Genomic DNA, 17,810 nt, shown 5'->3' on the forward strand with positions numbered 1-17,810 from the left:
GCTGCAAGAAAGGACATGGGGTTACAAAGGCTACCATTTCTCGATGGATCAGAGAAGCTATCTATCTGGCCTACACATCGAAGGGCGAAATCCCGCCAGTGGGGATAAAGGCGCATTCGACACGAGCCATGGCTTCCTCTTGGGCGGAGCATGCGGATGTACCGATCCATCTAATACTGTATGTAAGGCCGCAACCTGGTCCACACCTTCTACCTTTTACAACCATTACAGACTTGACCTTTCTGCTTCCTCTGATTTGACCTTTGGTAGAGCTGTTCTTAGTACAGTAATCCCACCCAAATAATGACTCTCTGAAAATCTCTCATGTGGGGTGCTGTCGTGGCGAAGAGTAAAAAGCCGGATTACGTACCGGTAATGCTCTTTTAATGAGTCCACGACAGCACCCATGTATTACCCTCCCTAAATTCTGCACAGTTCTTTCCTTTAAGTTCAAAAAGTAATGGTTGTATAGGGTTAAGAATTTTGTTACTGAATAAGAATGAATACTAACACTTTTGCGGTTCCCTTTTTATACTCTGTAAACTAAACTGAGGAGGAGAGGGGACCGCCTCCTTTTATTCTGTAGGTTTCCTGTTCCTATGGGCGGATCCCTCTCTCTCATGTGGGGTGCTGTCGTGGACTCATTAAAAGAGCATTACCGGTACGTAATCCGGCTTTTTGCCGGATCCAACTAGCGAATCTGGCTAATTGGATCCCCAAAAAATCGGCGTATGCTCAGTTTAAAAAAATGGAATTCTTTCATTTGACAGATCCGACGCCCATAGGCTTCCATTCTAGCAAACGACGGACGGCGACGGATCCGTCGCTGTCTGTTTTTTTTGACGGACACAAAAAACGTTACTTTGTCCGTTGTCTCCGGCCACCGGACAAACAATTTTCGACAGATCCAGTGAACGACGGATGAAACGTGAGGCCATCCGCCGCTAATACAAGTCTATGAGAAAAAAACGGATCCGCCAGCATCAGTCGCCGGATACGTTTTTTTCAAAATTCAACGGATTTCAACTGATGGCAAAAACTGATGTGTGAAAGGGGCCTATATTTACATTCTCAGGGATACTAAGCCCTGGAACATAAAGGGTACTAGACGGTAGAATTAGTGAGGGGATGTTGGGCACTTTGGTCCCTACATAATGGCCACAAGTAGCCACCACTGGACATACCCCTTGAAAGCATTCTTCTTCTTGCAGCATGATGTCACAATACACAGTGCAGAAATAAGTATAAGGCTTGGTGCTGCCAATCAAATATATACAAAAAAAATGCAAATTGAGCAAATCACCTGAGATTCCCTAAAAAAAAAAAAAAGTTCCATCTTTTCCAAACGACTATACAAAGTGTATAAAGTCTCCATCATGTCCCGTGAGAGGCGGCTTGTAAACAGACTGGGGCACATCCTCTTACATTATGCCAATCCTTGCTGGATTATTGAGGAGGCTGCGCCACTGCGTCCCTACCGTCACTTTGCGTTTTGGCACTGTAATTTGCAGGTGACATCTGCTTCCTGTGGTCCCGCAGAGTATGTGCGTTCAGCATTTCCAGCAGGAGGTCATATACGGGTACCACGTTCTTACACTTCATGCTTAGAAGATGCTCCATTCCTTTGTTACTGAAAGAAATATATTTTATATATATTAACTCCATGATGGATAAATCCTGGGACAATGGCTAGATTGCCATTTATAGTTAGCATATTACCCTATAAATTGAGAAGCAGGATTATATTAAAAGGATTCTCTGTGATCCATCTGTAGGACAGGCCATCAATTTCAAGTCGTCAAGAGTCCTACTAACAGAACTCTCATCACTCTGCTGACTGAGAGGTCACAGTGTAGTGGCTATGAATGGTACTGCAAGCTGTCTACAGGGTGGGCCATGTATATGGATACACCTAAATACAGTAAAATGGGAATAGTTGGTGATATCTACTTACTGTTTGTGGCACATTAATATATGGGAGGGAGAAAACTTTTCAAGATGGGTGGTGACCATGGCGGCCATTTTGAAGTCGGCCATTTTGGATCCAACTTTATTTTTTTCCAATGGGAAGAGGGTCATGTGACATCAAACTTATTGAGAATTTCACAAGAAAAAACAATGGCGTGCTTGGTTTTTAAATAGCTTTATTCTTTCATGAGTTATTTACAAGTTTCTCTTTGTTTACAGCCATTGACATGTCGCAGAGGTTAACATGTGAGGAGCGGATAGAAATTGTGTTGATGTCTGGTGAGCGCAGACACCCTACGCAAGAAAACTGTCACCATTCCCATGTTATTTAGGTGTATCCATATAAATGGCCCACCCAAAAAAGTTTGCCTCATCACTGAACATAATGTTCTGTGTAAACTGAGGGTCCTGTTCCAATTTTTGTTTTGCCCATTCTGCAAATTCAGCGCTCCTGGGTCATCCTCGTTGAGATGCTGCAGTGGATTTTGTAAGGGTGCCATTTGTGAGTAGCTAATATCTGCTGAAGGGATGTTCAACTGATGCCAGATCAGCGCGCTGAATTTGCAGAATGGGCAAAGCAAAAATTGGAACAGGACCTTCAGTTTACACAGAACATTATGTTCAGTGATGAGGCAAACTTTTTTGGGTGGGCCATTTATATGGATACACCTAAATAACATGGGAATGGTGACAGTTTTCTTGCGTAGGGTGCCTTGCATTAAAATGACCCGGGTACTGAGTTCACCAGAGATCAACAAAATAAAGTTGGATCCAAGATGGCTGACTTCAAAATGGCCGCTATGGTCACCATCCATTATAAAAAGTTTACCCCCTACCATATACAAATGTGCCACGAACAGGAAGTTGATACCACCAACTATTCCCATTTTATTTAGGTGTATCTATATACATGGCCCTCCCTGTATTATTCTTTTATATGGAAGCAGAGGCATACCGCTAATAGTGGCAGACCATACGGAAACTATGAGCCCATGAGCTGGTGGGGAGGTCTTGTCACAAAGTTCACCGCCACCCACCATACCAAGTGACTCAATTTCAATGGCAACTGCAGCCTCAGGATTCATATACAGTGAGTTACAATAGTAGAGGTGGGAGCTATCTTCTCTCTATGCCACCATTCAGCCTGTATCTCAGTGCAGCAGATAAGATGACATTACTAGTTTGCACTTATTGCTTGATGCCTCAATCCACACACTGTACTGAGCTATGCAGCTCATTAGCAGAATGGGACAGGTTGAGCAGTTTTATGTTTTATTTTGTCAGTCACTGCTTGTGATGGGAAACTGTGGATGCCATAAAACAGCATTGGGGGCTTCATATTTTGTGAAAAAGATTGTGAGGGATCATCATACCATAAACTGGAAGGAGATTGAAGGCCATTATACCATGTGTGGAGTAGCTATGGGGGACAGTGATCTTACTGTATGGGGGTCCATCATACAGTGTGTGGGACCATCTTATCATGTGTGAGGGCCCATCATACCTTGTGTGGAGGGGCTGTAGAGGACCATCATATGGTATGTAGGAGACCATAATACCATGTGTGGGGAGGCTGTGAGGGACCATCATGCTGTGCGGGGGGCCATCACACACTTTTCCCCGGTCACCCCTAACTCTGGAACATCAACCTTAGGGGGCGCAATCTCCTCTTCTTTATGTATCACATGACCAGGAACCCCTACAGCCGCCTGCTGTGGTGGGGCTCCCTTAGGGTAATTCCAGCTCCCCTATGAGCAATTAGACACCCCCCTTTCCTCCCACAAGTCCAGAACCATTTAAAGTCCCGGCCTATCACAATAGGGTATGAGGGAATCATCATTCCGTGTGTGGGGGAGCATTACAGAATGTTTGGGTAAGCAACATAGAGTGTGTGGGAGACCATCATACTGTGTGCTGGGAACCATCATTCCATGTGTGGGGAGGCTGTGGGGGAGCATGATGCAGTGTGTTGACAGGCTGTGGGGGACCATCATACCATGTGGGGGACCATCATACCATGTGGGAAGGCTGTGAGGTATCATACAATATGTGGTGGGCGGCCCATGGTGAACCATCATACACTGTGGAGTGGGCTGTAGTGGACCATCATATAGTATGGGCTGGACTATGGAGGACTATCATACAGTGTAGGGGGACAGTGAGGCATCACACTGCCCATTGGGACCATCTTTTAGGGTGTAGAATGGCTGTGGGATAACAGTATACCATGTGTTGAGGGGTTCTTGGGAATACCGTGTGTGTAGGAGCTGTGGGGGATCAAAATACCATGTGAAAGGGCTGTGAGGAACCATCATACAAATGTATGGAGGGGTTGTGGGGATCATCATACTGTGTGTAGATAGCTATGGAGCCATCATGCCATGTTTTGCGGGCTGTGGGGGATTATCATTATGTTTGTGGCAGGCTTTGGTGCCATTATACTAATTAGGGAGTTGTGAGGGCCATAATATTGTGTGTTATTGACTTCATACTGTGTGGGAGGACATCATACCTAGTGTGAGTTGGCGATGGGGTCATTATAATGTGTGTGGGGTGGCTGTGGGGCCATCAAACTGTGTGTAGACCTATGGAGTATACTATTCTGTGTGAGGGGGGCTATGGGGCCATTATATTGTGTAAGGAAGTTGTGGGGATATTACACCTTGTGTGGTACTGTAGGGTCCACGGTCTAGTGTGTGAGGAGTAGTGGGAACCTTCATATTTTTTCATATTTGCGGGGACTGTCATACTGTATAATGGGAAGATGTGGAGGCCATCATACTACTGTGTGGGGTGCGATATTAATCTGTGTGGTGCGCCATCATACTTTGTGGGGGGACACACAGTATGATGCTCCCACTCCCTCCATGCACAGTATGATTGCCTTACAGGCCCCCAAACACAGTATTCTGGAGCCCACAGCCGCCCTCACATGGTATGATAGCCTACCCACAAAGTATGATAGGTTCCCACATCGTTGGATGGCCTCCTAAGACCCCCTACATAGCATGATGGCCTCCCAATGTTTGCCCCTGTATAACCATAAACCACCTTGCAGTCTGTTTTAAGTGACTGTAGCAAGTGTGGAAGTTATCCCCAATCCCAAGGACAGCAAGATTTCGCCAAAAATCCTTCTTGTAGCCTCCATCGTGGTGGTATGCATCTATCTGCATACATTTTATGCTTTAAAGAAATTGTCTCAAGTTTGATACTTCTCCCTTATTCATCAGATTGATGATAATTTCCCATTCATTGGGGTTCTGACAGCAAGGATTCCTATTGATGCTGACAACCGGGGTCCTGAAGAGCTCCGTGTGAATGGAGTGGTGGTCGATCATACACACATTCACTCCATTCATTTTTAATGAGAACACCGGAGATAGCCAAGCACTCTGCTCAGCTGTTATAGCATAAAAAAATTGAATGGAGTATATGTGAGAACTGTCGACCACTGCTCCATTCATAAGGAGCAGTTCTGAGCCCTGTTCTCATGATCGATGATGGTCTCAACAATCTCACTCCCAGTGATTGGAAAGTTATTTCCTATCTGGTTGAAATATCCCTTTAAAGCATAGAAGTTCACAGATGTTTACCATCACGATGGGTGCCAAAAGAACACTTGGCTAGATTCACTTTGCTTTTGAGCCCTGTGACGCTGCCTCCTTTCATTTTTTATTTATATCCAGCTATGTAAGAGCACCTCCATCAATTCTATCTCTGGGAAACTTGATAAGATGGCCACTATATGAATGGCCAACATATAAGATCAACGATGATACATAGATCTATGCAGGGAAAATGGTTATCCGCCTTGAACCTGGGACAACCTCTTTAATATATGTAATTACTGTAGAGGGATAGAGGATGCCAAACAAAGCCCCCTAAACACACAGGTTATGGATCCGAGGTCCACCTGCAGCTTCTGTAAATTAGAGCTAAGAGCATCAATAGTCAGTAAACTGCCTACCAAATGAGATGCCATCTGGAAATAGGTAATGATATTCTATCATCTAGAGATGGAATCAGTTACTGTACTGCGCAACATATTAACTGCTGTATTGGTCTCTGGATTAGTTTTCATTGTCTACATACCTGGCATGTCTAACATGTGATAGAAGCATCAGTAAATTGGCCAAACGGGTGGACTGTTGACGGAAAGGGATTCCACTCTTGGCAATGACCCAGACAAGTCCATCAGTGACTGTATTCAATAACTGGTGTAATTTCCGACTGCTCTCCGACTCCTCCTCTGATGTCGATAGTGGAAACATGTCTATAGATAACAAAGTGGAAATTGTGCAATGCATTTAAATATTCTAATATGGGTAATATGGCTTCAGTTCAATTATACTATGAGCAGCTAGAACACATGGAGATTACGCATTTTACAACTAGCCAACCATTAAAGGAATTACATGAAGCTCCAGGAGGCCACATGCAAAATCTGTAACTGCTCCCACTTAACGTGCCCTTTATAAGACAGTCTCTTTATGACAGGAGGACTTGGGTGTCACTGTTACATTTGCACAGCTCTATAGCTACACATTTGCTGACCACAATGTCCACTGCTTCAAAGTACCAAGACATGTCTGTGCAGTCATGAGAACTTCCGACTTACTTGTCATCGCTCGTCTGCAACACATGGTCATGGTTTGTGTATTGTTAGAATTTCTATTTTGCTACTCTATTTCATTTATCAGTGCAGAATTATTCCCTAATGGAAGGTTTCAAAACTATATTGAAGAATTAATAAAAGTTATGATGAAGAAAAGATGTTTTAAAAAAAAAGGAATGCAAAAAAAAAAATCAAGGTTCAATGACACTTAGAACCACAGTTTTATTTTAGTATTTATTCAGAGCCTACTTTGGATGTTTCGCTGCTATCGGAGTCTTCAGGGGTTTTGTGGTCCAAAAAATGTATATTACTACTGAAAAACAGCACAGTATACCAACAGCAATGTGGTTCTAAGTGTCATTGAACCCCAATTTTTTTTACATCTTGAGCGGCTTTATTGAAAAAGTAATAAACATTATAAAATATGTTAATTGGGAATAATTAGGCACTTGGAAATTAAATTGAGCAAGAAAATGGTTATTTTGCGCCATATGAATTAGATATTGTGTGTTAATTGTGTGCCTATGGCCATAGCTGCAGACTGCAGAGAATCTGTGCACTTCTGTGCAGACTGTGTACAAAGCAATGGATGTGAGTTAATGTAGGCCCTAAAAGGGACAGGAAACACAAAGGTTAAAAGCCCCTCATTTCAGTTTTATTCCGTCAGTGCTTTACATATAACTATCTAAGCAGTGTAACAACATTACTGTATCATCATGGGAAATTTCTATAAACCAAATTAAGAACTACCGTAATTAGATTTTCTCCAGTCAAGTAACAACCCTTTAGCCTAAATTCAGCTGAGCACTGAACCCATCGGACCAGCCATGCCCACAAATTAAAAAGTTGACTGGCTCCATGCGCTCATATGAAAAGTGAATGGTTGTGGGAGCTGCCTGCTATTTATACGCAATAGTCTAATCCGTAAACTGGACCCCTCTTGAACATGCCGCAATGGACAAGCACACAGGCTACAATTATTCCAAGTGCTACCCGTGGAGTACATTGACCAAATAAAAAGTTTGAACATGTCTTTACGGTGGGACAACCACTTGGACTTGTTATTTTTACATATAGTAAGTCCAAACAGAAATGGGTAGACAAGGTAGCAGCCAATCTGCTCTATGAGCTAACCTTCTCACTCAAGTCACAAAGTATTGGTGAACTGGACCCGAAATTTGTCCAGAGGTAAAAAAGAGTCTAGGTTACTTATAATGCACAAATTGCCTTCTTGATCCAGATAGAATAAAGGCAATTTTGAATAACTTATTTTGTTTATTCATATCCTGAAATTGAATGAAAAGGATATTAACCTTTTAAATCTCCAGGTACTTTGGCGCCATCCTGCAAACATCCAGGATGGAAATTTTTAAGTCTGAGGATTTGAAAGATTTTGATAAATGGTAGAGGTGACAATATCTTGGGGAATTAACTTCTGTGAACACTGGGTAAAAGGATGAAGTTAGTTTTAAGATGATTCTGTCATCTAGAATTCTCATGGTTCCTTACAGGGGGTTGTACACAAATGTGATAGATCTCAACGACCCTGATGGTGGAAGTTTGCATCACACTTTTAAATGCCTCACAGACATCCTGTCTTGTACTTCCCCAGTGACAGAGATGGGCTACTTCTGTCCCCACTGTTATATGGCTTTAGGACCTCTTATATCATACTCTCGATAGTTTGAGAAGTGGCATAACAGTCTTAGTAGGTAGTGAAAACCGGAGGTGTATCTAGGGTTTCTGGCACCCGGGGCAAGAATTCATTTTGGCGCCCCACCCACCCCCGCCAAGGACATATGCGATTTGCACACTTAGTCATGTACCGACGAGCCGCTCTCCCTAATGCTCTCAATGATCAGTGAAAAACAGAGAAGCAGGAAAAGAAGCTCGTTGTCACAGGAACATAAGTATGAAACTCGCATATGAGTGAAGTGTCCATGTGACGACTACTGGAACTTGCAGAGCTGAATCCTGACATTGCAGACTTCTGAATTCTCACAACGAATGCACTGCACACTTTTAGGATTCTCCCTTGCCGGTGGACAGTCATGTCAGCACAAGTATGTGATTTGTATACTTCTGGCCACATTCCGACTAGACGTGCCTGGCCTCACTCAGTTCATTTTCATTGAGTGAGGCCACACAGGTCTAGTCAGCATGTGACCACATGTATCTAAATGCCAGCATGAGAGGATCCTGAAAGCGTGCAGGGCGCACTGTGAGAAGTCAGAAGTCTGCAGTCACAAAGAATAACTGCAGACTCATTACAAACCTGGACATTCCCTTTAAAGCTCCAAACATAAATAAAAACATGAGATTTAGTTAGCATCACACATAACATTTATATCCAGGTACCTTAACGTCTCTATATCTCTGGAGCCGTTCTCCTTCTTTTCTTCATCTTGTCCAGATCCCATGATGCGTTTTCTCATCCACAGCCGTCACTGCAGACTTCCACCATCTCTGCTCTTTTGCAGAAAATCTCCACATGATGCCCTTAAAGATACAAGTTTCGTTAAAATGCTCCTGAATAAAATATTGACCCTTACTATATTGTCTGCACAAAATATGACCCCCACACTGTCCCTCTTATGGTACATGCTCTTCACACTGACCTCTCCTTTCCATACCAGGCCCCTCTTCACACTGTCCTCTCATACTGTGTCCCCCCTATAGGGCCCAGTATTTATACTGTACTCTATCATCACACTCCCCCTCCTTGGTATACTGTCCCCTCCTGGCTGTGCCCTCACACTGTCCCTCCATGCTACACCCCCACTATTCAGTTTCTATTCTGTGCCCACTCACTTTTGTCCCCCCATACTGTCTCCTCACACTATTCCCCTCCCTCCTCATACGGCCTCCTCTCACATCCCCCTGTTCACCATACTGTCTCCTCATATATTTACCCCCTCACTTTCTATACTACCTGCTTACATAACTCCCCATACTGTGTCTGCACACATCCCATCACCCTCACTCCCCGTACTCTGTCCACATGCATTTTTCACATCGCTCCTCATACTATGCCCTCATTCTCCCATATTGTTTCCTCATACATTCCCCCCATTCCCTCATACTGTTTCCTCATACATGCCTCCAATTACCCCATACTGTTTCCTCAAACATGCCCCCAATTCCCCCATACTGTTTCCTCATATATGCCCCCCATTCCCACATACTGTTTCCTCATACGTGCCCCCCATTGCCCCATACTATTTCCTCATACATGCCCCCAATTCCCCCATACTGTTTCCTCATACATGCCCCCAATTCCCTCATACTGTTTCCTCAAACATGCCCCCAATTCCCCCATACTGTTTCCTCATACATGCCCCCAATTTCCCCATACTGTTTCCTCAAACATGCCCCCAATTCCCCCATACTGTTTCCTCATATATGTCCCCAATTCCCCCATACTGGTTCCTCATACATGCCCCCCATTCCCCCATACTGTTTCCTCATACATGCCCCCCATTCCCAGTACTGTTTCCTCATTCATGCTCCCAATTCCCCCATACTGTTTCCTCATACATGCCCCCCATTCCCCTGTACTGTTTCCTCATATATGCCCCCCATCTCCCCTTTTGCCCTTCATTTTGTGTCCTCAAATCTCCCCCACACATTAAATACCCCATCCCCACTCCAAATCTCACCCCACACATAATAAATTCCCCATCCTCAAATTCTCCCTACACATAATAATCCCCCTATCCCCACTCAAATTGTCCACACACATATTATTGTCCTCTACCCCACCCCATCATTGTTCTCTTCACCACCTCCATCATTGCCTTCTCCGTCACACCCATCATTGCCCATTTCACCACCTCCAGCATTTCCTCCCCCCAATCCCATCATTGCCCTTTCCACCACATCCATCGTTTCCTCCTCCCCCACCATTCCCATCCTTGCCCATTCCACCACTTCTATCATTTCCTCCTCCCCCACCATCCCATCCTTGCCCATTCCACCACTTTCATCATTTCCTTCTCCCCCACCATCCCCATCCTTTCCCATTCCACCACTTCCATCATTTCCTCCCGACCATCCCCATCCTTGCCCATTCCACCACTTCCATAATTTCCTCCTCCACCACCATCCCCATCATTGCTCTCTCCCCATCAGTCCCATCATTGCCCTCTTCTTCCACACCATCCCCATCATTGCCCTCTCCTCCCCCACCATCCCCATCATTGCCCTCTCCCCATCAGCCCCATCATTTCCCTTTCCTCCCCTACACACACACACCATTTACTTCTCTGCACATTCCCCTGCAGCGCGCCACACACACACACACACACACACACACCCCTCTCACCTCTCCTCACGCTCTGCCGCAGCATCTCCATCACCTTCCTCTGACACGGCCGTCTGCTGAGTGATGACGTCATCCAGCGGCGCGTCTGTGTGAGAGGAAGTGCGGGTAGAAAGACAGATCGCTGCAGCTGCGCTGCTATTTTCTCTTGTAGGCAGCGGAGCTGCAGGGATTTCTCCCTGCCCGCCACCACCCTGCAGGGGCCCACCTCCATCTCTGCACATGTTGGGAGCCAGAGAGAGAACAGAGAACAGCTGACTCCCAGACCGGGGGTGGCATAATGCAGCCGCCGGGGGAGACATTAGGCGGCCCGACTGCACTCCCCTGCCGGCTGCGCCTGGGGCACATGCCCCGGCTGCCCCCCCTAGATACGCCACTGGTGAAACCATTGGTTTAGAGACTATAGAGGTCTCATGTGGCCTTCACACCAAGTAACTGTCCATCAGAATTAGTGATGAGCGAATATACTCATTGCTCGGGTTATCCCAAGCACGCTCGGGTGACCTCTGAGTATTTGTTAGTGTTCGGAGATTAAGTTTTCATCATGGCAGCTGAATGATTTACAGCTACTAGCCAGCTTGATTACATGTGCGGATTCCCTAGCAACCAGGCAACCCCACATGTACTCAGCCTGGATAGTAGCTGTAAATCATTCAGCTGAGGCGATGAAAACTTAATCTCCGAACACTAACAAATACTCGGAGATCACCCGAGCGTGCTCGGGAAAACCCGAGCAATGGGTATATTCACTCATCACTAGTCACAATCCATTTTTGGATGCGTGGCAGGTCTGGTTCCATTATGTTTTAAATGTAGCTTTTTTCCTTTCAGGCCAGTGGGGGTTAATGTCAGTTTCCCTTGCTGACATCCTGCTGAAATTTCAGAGTTGCTTGGTCAGCTGATGTGGGTGGTGACCACTCCCACCATTCTTTAATTAGTCACCTGATTTACCAGCTGACTGTCGGTGATAGAGCAATCTATGTTGACCAAGCTTGGAGTAAGGGGCTCTCTGGCAGCTGTGGTGAATCAGCTGGTTTTGTGGAGTTCGTAATCTGGGTGCCTTTCTTCTGCTGTGCGCTGCTTTGCAGCAAAGAAGTCTATTAAACTAAGTTTCGTGTTTTTTCCTCTTCTGTCTCGTCTTTGTCACGGTCCCCTGTGTTGTTCCAACTGCAGTGATGAGGCTAGCACCCTTGCCAGCCAGTGCAATAGCCATGGCAGTGCTAGGTGACAGCGAGGGACACGGTTCCTGATGGTGGTGAGGGTAAGAACCCACTTAGGGCATTAGGGGAGTGCAGGGACAGGCTCAGGTTTGAGCTCAGGGGGTGTCTATCCCTCATTTCCCTATTGGTAGAGCCTTCCTCTCCCAATTTCCATCCCGTTGTGTGTGTTGAGCCGTCCACTGACGGACCCCCTGTTGGGTCGCTACATGTCATGACACTGTCTTTAAGGATGCAGCCAAGGATGCCAAGACTGACATATTTCCTATGGACACTTGGCTTGTGCAGCAAATATGCCCAGGTATGGTACAATTTCCACCATAAGCATGATGAATATTCCAAGAGCAAAAGAGTTCGCAAAGGAGAGTGAGGTTACCTAAAAGTGAAGGATTTCTTGATCTTGAGCAACATCAAGCATACTGGATTGTTCGGGTTTAGGAAAAGCCCTCTATTTGTCTTGACTTTTTCAAGGATCTTACCTAGGGATGGTAGTAAGATTAGATTTCAAAACCAATTCATCCAACCATATCTTTAGCCATCTGGCTGGACCTTCTGCAGTATAAAAGTCTGGGGCACGGGCAGTGACTCAGACATGTTCCCAAGGGGTGTCAGGCCATTGACCAACTGTTGTACAGAGCCTAGAGTAGAATTTCTTCCGTTGAGTTTATTTCTCTCAAATGCTTTTTTAAAATCGCTCCAGCCATAAAAACATACAACCATAACATGTGACCTGAATGAGGAAGGGGCTACACGAACATTTCTTCATGTACAGTTCTTTTTTCCGTAACCATTTCTATATTCATGGCAGTTCTTATACTCTGTAATAACTCATCAACACCAGAAGATGATAGGAAAGAATATATTTTTCATCAGAAAAGAAAACTGGTAACTACCTGAATTGAAAATTAGAGTTTTCCTCAAGTATGAGTCTCCTCATCTCTTCTGCAACAGGAACAGATACTGAAAGTTGATCGTCTTGGAAAAGGAGGTCAAAGAAGATTGACAAATTATATTGGTGGTGAGTCAAGAAATTCAATTAGAGAGTGTTCTTTATCTTTAAAGAGGATGTCCAGGATTGTTGTTTTTTTTTTTAACATGCCTTAAAGCAGCCAGAGTGTAAAGGCCCCGTCACACATAGCGAGATCGCTAGCGAGATCGCTGCTGAGTCACAAGTTTTGTGACGCAACAGCGATCTCAGTAGCGATCTTGCTATGTGTGACACGTAGCAGCGATCAGGCCCCTGCTGTGAGATCGCTGGTCGTGTCGGAATGGCCTGGGCCATTTTTTGATCGTTGAGGTCCCGCTGACATCGCTGAATCGGCGTGTGTGACGCCGATTCAGCGATGTCTTCGCTGGTAACCAGGGTAAACATCGGGTTACTAAGCGCAGGGCCGCGCTTAGTAGCCCGATGTTTACCCTGGTTACCATCGTTAAAGTAAAAAAAACAAACGCTACATACTTACCTACCGCTGTCTGTACCCGGCGCTGGGCTTCTCTGCTCTGGCTGTGAGCGGCGGGCAGCCGGAAAGCAGAGCGGTGACGTCACCGCTCTGCTTTCCGGCCGCTGTGCTCACAGCCAGAGCAGAGAAGCCCAGCGCCGGGGACAGACAGCGGTAGGTAAGTATGTAGCGTTTGTTTTTTTTACTTTAACGATGGTAACCAGGGTAAACATCGGGTTACTAAGCGCAGCCCTGCGCTTAGTAACCCGATGTTTACCCTGGTTACCCGGGGACTTCGGCATCGTTGAAGACAGTTTCAACGATGCCGAAGTCTTTCCCCTGATCGTTGGTCGCTGGAGAGCTGTCTGTGTGACAGCTCTCCAGCGACCAAACAGCGACGCTGCAGCGATCCGGATCGTTGTCGGTATCGCTGCAGCGTCGCTAAGTGTGACGGTACCTTAAAGCTAAGTTAATGAATAGTCACCTAATGACAGTCTTCTTTAGGTGTTCTATATGTGCACACAACCACTGCAGTCATTGGCCAACATAGAGTACAGACCAAACGTTTGGACACACCTTCTCATTTACAGATTTTTCTGAATTTTCATGACTATGAAAATTGTACATTCACACTGAAGGCATCAAAACTATGATTTAACACATGTGGAATTATATACTTAACAAAAAAGTGTGAAACAACTGAAGTGATGTCTTATATTCTAGGTTCTTCAAAGTAGCCACCTTTTGCTTTGGTGACTGCTTTGCGCACTCTTGGCAGTCTCTTGATGAGCTTCAAGAGATAGTCACCGGGAATGGTCTTCACTTCACAGGTGTGCCCTGTCAGGTTTAATATGTGGTATTTCTTGCCTTATAAATGGGGTTGGGACCATCAGTTGTGTTGTGCAGAAGTCTGGTGGATACACAGCTGATAGTCCTACTGAATAGACTGTCAGAATTTGTATTATGGCAAGAAAAAAGCAGCTAAGTAAAGAAAAACGAGTGGCCATCATTACTTTAAGAAATGAAGGTCAGTCAGTCCGACAAATTGGGAAAACTTTGAAAGTGTCCCCAAGTGCAGTGGCAAAAACCATCAAGCGCTACAAAGAAACTGGCTCACATGAGGACCGCCCCAGGAAAGGAAGACCACCTCTGCTTCTGAGGATAAGTTTATCCAAGTCACCAGCCTCAGAAATTGCAGGTTAACAGCAGCTCAGATTAGAGACCAGGTCAATGCCACACAGAGTTCTAGCAGCAGACACATATCTACAACAACTATTAAAAGGAGACTTTGTGCAGCAGGCCTTCATGGTAAAATAGCTGCTAGGAAAGCACTGCTAAGGACAGGCAACAAGCAGAAGAGACTTGTTTGGGCTAAAGAACACAAGGAATGGACATTAGACCAGTGGAAATCTGTGCTTTGGTCTGATGAGTCCAAATTTGAGATCTTTGGTTCCAACCACCGTGTCTTTGTGCGACACAGAAAAGGTGAACGGATGGACTCTACATTCCTGGTTCTCACCGTGAAGTATGGAGGAGGAGGTGTGATGGTGTGGAGGTGCTTTGCAGGTGACACTGTGGGGCATTTATTCAAAATCGAAGGCATACTGAACCAGCATGGCTACCACAGCATCTTGCAGTTGGACCATCATTTATTTTTCAACAGGACAATGACCACAAACACACCTCCAAGATATGTAAGGGATATTTGACAAAGAAGGAGAGTGATGGGGTACAACGCCAGATGACCTGGCCTCCACAGTCACCAGACCTGAACCCAATTGAGATGGTTTGGGGTGAGCTGGATCGCAGAGTGAAGGCAAAAGGGCCAACAAGTGCTAAGCATCTCTGGGAACTCCTTCAAGATTGTTGGAAAACCATTCCCAGTGACTACCTCTTGAAGCTCATCAAGAGAATGCCAAGAGTGTGCAAAGCAGTCATCAAAGCAAAAGGTGGCTACTTTGAAGAACCTAGAATATAACACATATTTTCAGTTGTTTCACACTTTTTTGTTAAGTATATAATTCCACATGTGTTAATTCAGAGTTTTGATGCCTTGAGTGTGAATGTACAATTTTCATAGTCATGAAAATACAGAAAAATCTTTGAATGGGAAGGTGTGTCCAAACTTTTGGTCTGTACTGTATGCCAGTATGTAGTGCATTTAATATCTGATAGACAAGTTTCTAAAATAACAACTGGGACCCCCTGAGTGGGGGTCAGACAATTAATTGTGCACAAAAGAACTTGTAACTTGGCAGAAATTTTGTGCACATCCCAAGACAATCTCAGTCTTATAGTAAAATATTTAGAATTGAGAGTCCTCAGTGGTTGATACCTTTTAATGGCTAACTGAAAAGATGGTAACAAATTGCAAGCTTTCGAGACTACATACGTCTCTTGATCAGGCAAAGACTAAAACAAATTCTGAAGAATCACATATTTATGCACAACATAGTATAGAAAAAAAAGGGAAAAACCATGGATAAGCCAGGTGCCATGAAGCAGAATTACCATGGGTGATAAACAGTTACGTCCATAAATATTGGGCCAATTCTTAGATAAGGATTGTTTTATTGTCCTGTGATTAGGGTCTCTGTTGTGATGACCCCTCATGGTCTGAGGGGCAAGTTGCTTAGTTGATGTAAAAAGACATAAATCCGTGTGACATATTCATTCCTGCAGTTAGAGTGTCAAAGGTCGTCATCAGTTTATATTCCCAGACTCCCCTGAAACGATGATTGGATGCCCCCATTAACATCTGCTGCTGAATGAATAAAAGTTTTGCGCAACACCCTGCTACTGGCCACAGTGCCCTTCCCCAAAAACCTCTCTGAACTGTAATAATAGGGACACGAAAACACTGGTGAAGTCAATGTTCTCGAGCACCATAATGGAGGATGAATAGAAACAGCACAGTTTAAGTTGAGCCAGGTAACAAATTTAGCTCAGCTTTGACTGTATGGTCATCTCGTTTTCAGCTTGGTCATACAAGTAATCTTATATGGTACGTGCAACCTATACTAATGCCACAATACTATAATTAGAGCAGGGATGCATTTTAAATAACAGAAAAAATATATAAATTATGGCCGATTGTTGATTATGAGAAATGAGTGAATGGATTCACAGAATTCAGGTCCAGGTCACAGGACAGTCTTCCATGGCCACTGGATGGGAGGCCGCGAGCAGCCACTTTCCTGACAGCCTCTGTAGCTCCTCCTTTGACTAGCTGGCCTAGCGCAACAACGTGTGGGTAAGACACCACAGAAATGACCCGCTAGACTGGCTAGCCAAAAGAGGAGACTGAGATGCTGTCAGGTAGTGATTTTAAGGGCTTAGATTCAGCAGCCATGGATTACTGACATGGCTGCTGAAGCAGAGTCTGACAAATTAATTTGATTATCTCTATTTATTATTTGTTCCATGATGGGGAAATAGCTAAATCTGATTTTGTAAAAGTATTTGCTGAACTCATATCTAAATAAAAAGTGGAGCAAAAAAGGCATAGCCGAAATTCAAAGTAAGCGCATTCCAAAGTCAAGACCCATCTTTGTGACAGTTCTGGGTAAGCCTGCTCTAAACCTGTGAAGTGGAAGTTGGGCCAGACATTGGGCACACAGTGGCTATAGCCTAAAGTCCTGGATAGCCCTACAAACCTTGTAAAATGATTTAAAAACATGGCTCCTTTCTTCTCAAAATAGTACCTGTCCACAGTTTGGGTTTAGGACTGCACCTTAGTCTCATTCACTGCAATGGACCTAATTTCCAATACCAGAGAACCCATAGACAGTTGCAGCACTATATTTGGAGGAAAACCACCATGTTTTTTTCTTTAATTGTGGAGAATTCTTGCAGCCGACTTAACACATAACAAACATCCCCCATGATCTTAAAATTAGTACAACACTATTGTCAAGCCATAGTGGAGGGGTTGGACCCTGATTTTTCAATACAGTGATACTGAAAGAATCTCCATACCATAGCGATAACTTTTAAACTGGACTATGACAGTCTAGAAATACTCACTGGAGTTGAGCAGGATAAGGACCTTCAGACAGAGATATTCTCGGTGCTGAAGTTTCAACTCTCGCAATCTTGACGTTGTAGCTAGCAGCATATCAAAGATTTCCAAAATTCCCTCCACACATTTGCCCTCATCCCTGTAAATACAGAGCATATATATCAGCCACACGTGCAGTGCATTGTGATAGTGCACAGATAATGAACAGATCATTAGAATAAATATGCAA

The 17,810-nt window shown here is 44.6% G+C and overlaps 1 protein-coding gene across 1 annotated transcript in view; it reads right to left on the bottom strand.

Annotated features, from left to right (window-relative positions):
- Window positions 1–1,446: 1,446 nt before the first annotated feature.
- Window positions 1,447–17,810, bottom strand: part of ESR2 (estrogen receptor 2) — a 31,974-nt gene continuing 15,610 nt past the window's right edge. Inside the window, exons 6-8 of the mRNA XM_069745637.1 lie at window positions 17,587–17,720; window positions 6,061–6,241; window positions 1,447–1,630 (exon numbers count right to left, since the gene is read on the bottom strand). Coding sequence (XP_069601738.1) covers window positions 1,447–1,630; window positions 6,061–6,241; window positions 17,587–17,720 — 499 coding nt within the window. The remainder of the gene's footprint in view (window positions 1,631–6,060; window positions 6,242–17,586; window positions 17,721–17,810) is intronic.

Source organism: Ranitomeya imitator, chromosome 1 (genome assembly GCF_032444005.1).
Source record: "Ranitomeya imitator isolate aRanImi1 chromosome 1, aRanImi1.pri, whole genome shotgun sequence".
Classification (NCBI taxonomy): Eukaryota; Metazoa; Chordata; class Amphibia; order Anura; family Dendrobatidae; genus Ranitomeya; species Ranitomeya imitator.